General features: G+C 44.4%; 1 protein-coding gene across 1 annotated transcript; it reads left to right on the forward strand.

Annotated features, from left to right (window-relative positions):
- Positions 1 to 506: 506 nt before the first annotated feature.
- On the forward strand, positions 507 to 2,885 carry LOC120147894. Its single transcript, XM_039161144.1, has 3 exons — positions 507 to 734; positions 783 to 1,565; positions 1,707 to 2,885. Exons 1-3 carry the CDS (start codon positions 507 to 509, stop codon positions 2,883 to 2,885), a joined length of 2,190 nt encoding a protein of 729 aa, XP_039017075.1.
- The last annotated feature ends 513 nt before the right edge of the window (positions 2,886 to 3,398 follow it).

Raw genomic sequence — 3,398 nt, forward strand, 5'->3', positions numbered from 1 at the left:
GATTTTAGATTGTAGCACCGAGGTGCTCAATCATCCTAATGTACAGAGGTGCCAGATTTTAGACTGAAGCACAGAGGTGCTCAGTCCTTTTTAACTGCACAGAGGTGTCAGTTCTCGGTTGAGGCACAGAGGTGCTCAATCAATCTTAGCTACACAGAGGTGTCAGCTCCTGGCTGCAGCACAGAGGTGCTCAGTCATTTTTAACTGTACAGAGGTGTAAGTTCTCAATTGAAGCACGAAGGTGCTCAATCACTTTTATCTACAAAGAGGTGTCAGCTCTCGATTGAAGTACAGAGGTGCTCAATCGTTCATTCAAGCACAGAGGTGCTATGAATTCAGCACAGCGGTGCTCTTTTCCTTCTTAATTTAGGCACGATTGTGCTTATTTGTGTTGCAGACATAGAGGTGCCAACGAGTTACAAAGAATGGTTCGCACATGAAATGGTGGAGCAACAAGCTCTCATAGAGGTGAAGAGCAAGAAGCTACTGAGCCGATTATACTGAGAATGTTTCGCACACGAAATGGTAGATCGACAAGCTCTCACAGAGGTGTAGAGCAGGAAGCTACCGAGCCGATTGTACAAGATACTGGTTCGGTTGATCGACGGAAGCTAGAAGAGATCGAAGCCGCGCTAGCGGCCCTTAGAGCTCATGTGATCTCTGGTGACCGTATGAGGAGAGTCAAGGAGACCCAAGAGGATTTGCTCAAGACAGTGACTGATTTGGGCAACGAGGCAAGAAATGCCATACGCGTTATATAACTTTGGTACGATGAGCTGAAGGCTCAAGTCAGTGTGCTTCAAGCAGCTGTAGCGAGTTTGACCATAAACCCTATTGAAAGAGTAGGCGTACGAGCCAAGATCCCCGATCACCAACGCTTTGATGGAGCGAGGGATGCTAAAGAGCTTAAGAATTTCTTGTTTGGCATAGAGCAGTATTTTCGGGCCATACGCACAGAGTCTGAGGAAGATAAGGTAGCGATGACGTCGATGTATCTAGGTGGTGACACGAACTTATGGTGGCGATCCAAGTTCAAGGATGGTGTGTGCTCCATTACGACTTGGGATGCGTTGAAGAAGGAGTTGAAGACCTCCTTCCTCCCCGAGAATGTAGATTACAACGCTCGTAAGAAGTTGAGGGAATTGTCCCATACAGGGACTATACGGGAGTATGTGAGAGAGTTCTCAACTTTGATGTTGGATATAAAGGATATGTCTAAAAGAGATAAGTTGTTTCATTTCCTTGAAGAGCTCAAGCCATGGGCTAGACTCGAGCTACAGAGACAAAATGTGCAAGATCTGAAAGTAGCGATAGCTGATTCTAAGTGCCTTAATGATTACAACGATCATCCTGAAAAGCGCAAGACGCCTTCTACAAGTGGAGCTAACACCCAACAGATTAGTGTGAACAAGTTGGCTCGAGGGGAGAAGACATCGAGTAGGGGAGCAAATAGAAGATTCCCTGGAAGGGACCCAGCTCAAAATAGAGTCCCTACTTGTTCTGGATCAAGAAATGGAGGGAATAAACCCTTATTGAGGTGTTTTATTTGCAATGGACCTCATCGGGTTACAGAGTGTCCACAATAAAGTGCTTTTAATGCCATGGTGGCAACAACAAAGGACATAAAACGAGCGAACGCTCCCACGGGAGATAACGAGCCTGAGCCAGCTAGAATGGGCTTCATCTGATTTATAACTACCTTACAGTCTCAGTTGAGTAACTTGAGGAAAGTGCCAGAGAGGGGATTGATGTTTGTGGACATCTCAACAAATGGGAAAATCTCTAAAGCTCTAGTCGACACGGGAGCCACAGATACACTTATCTCTCCAGAGAAAGCTAAGAGATATGAGTTGATTATCACCAATGAGGTGGGACAAATGAAAGCAGTTAACCCCGCTGCTTCAACGATATGTGGAGGTGTGAAGAGGGTCAGTATCAAACTTGGGTCTTGGGAAGGAAGTGTAGATTTCACTGTTTCCTACATGGATGATTTTGACGTGATCTTAGTGCTCAATTTTATGATGGCAGCCCAAGTACTTCCTATCCCAGCATCAAGTTGTTTAATGTTCATGGGGGAGCAGCCATGTGTGGTACCAGCTACGATTCTCCCTCATCCTGGGAAGAAGATATTGTCCGCTATCCAATTTAAGAAAGGGGTGAAAAAGGGGAAGCCTTCCTTCTTAGTCTTCCCAATTTCCAAAGAGGATGCCAATCCTGGTACGTTGCCCAAGAATGTTCAAGAAGTGTTGAGAGACTTTGAGGATGTAATGCTAGATGAATTGCCGAAAGAGTTGCCTCCTAGACGGTCGGTGGACCATGAGATTGAATTAATCCCGAGAGTAAAACCTCTTGCGAAGTTCTCGTATCGGATGAGTCCTCCAAAGTTGGCAGAGTTGAGGAAACAATTGGATGAGTTGCTCCAAGCAGGATTTATTCGACCCTCGAAGTCACCTTTCGGGGCACCTGTGTTGTTCCAGAGAAAACATGATGGGAGTTTGAGATTGTGTGTGGATTATAGAGCATTAAACAAAGTGACTGTCAGGAATAAATACCTCATTCTGTTGATTGCAGATTTGTTCAACAAACTGAACAATGATAAGTATTTCACGAAGTTGGATCTCAGATCGAGATACCGTCAAGTGAGAGTAGCCAAAGGGGATGAGCCAAAAACGACATGTGTAACTCGGTATGGGGCATTTGAATTTTTTGTTATGCCTTTTGGACTAACCAATGCTCCTGCTACTTTTTGTACTTTGATGAACCAGGTGTTCCATGACTATCTCGACAAATTCGTAGTCATCTATTTAGATGATATAATGATCTTTAGCACTTCTATGGAAGAGCACCATGAGCATCTTCGATTGGTGCTGACGAGATTGCGGTAAAATCAGTTGTTTGTGAAGAAGGAGAAATGTGCTTTCGCCCAAACACAAGTCCAATTCTTAGGCCACATCATTGAGAAAGGGCACATTCGTATGGATAAGGAGAAAGTGAAGGCTATCCAGGAATGGCCGACCCCACAAAATGTTAGTGAGCTCAGATCTTTCCTCGGTTTGGCCAATTATTACAGACGATTCATGGAAGGGAATTCTCGTAGAGTAAAATTACTCATTAATTTGCTGAAGAAAGGTTGTGAGTGGGTTTGGTCCAAAGATTGTCAAGAGGCCTTTGATGATTTAAAGAAGGTGGTAAGCAGCAAACCAGTACTTATCTTTTCGGACCTAGAAAAACCTCTAGAAGTAGAGACAGATGCATCCGACTATGCAATTGGAGGGTACTCTTACAGGACAGACATACCGTGGCGTTTGAGAGTAGGAAGCTAAATAAAACTGAAGCGAGGTATACGGCTCCCGAGAAAGAACTTCTAGCAGTAATTCATTGTTTAAGGATTTGGAGGC

The sequence above is a fragment of the Hibiscus syriacus genome, unplaced genomic scaffold, assembly GCF_006381635.1.
Source record: "Hibiscus syriacus cultivar Baekdansim isolate YM2019G1 unplaced genomic scaffold, ASM638163v2 tig00110945_pilon, whole genome shotgun sequence".
Lineage (NCBI taxonomy): Eukaryota > Viridiplantae > Streptophyta > Magnoliopsida > Malvales > Malvaceae > Hibiscus > Hibiscus syriacus.

What these genes read in the sequence shown, in the direction of transcription:
- LOC120147894 (XM_039161144.1), top strand. Translation starts at nt 507, where the DNA reads ATGTTTCGCACACGAAATGGTAGATCGACAAGCTCTCACAGAGGTGTA. An exon ending in TGACTGATTTGGGCAACGAG is followed by an intron (nt 735 to 782) that starts GCAAGAAATGCC and finishes GATGAGCTGAAG; the next exon opens with GCTCAAGTCAGTGTGCTTCA. An exon ending in TTTGCAATGGACCTCATCGG is followed by an intron (nt 1,566 to 1,706) that starts GTTACAGAGTGT and finishes ACTACCTTACAG; the next exon opens with TCTCAGTTGAGTAACTTGAG.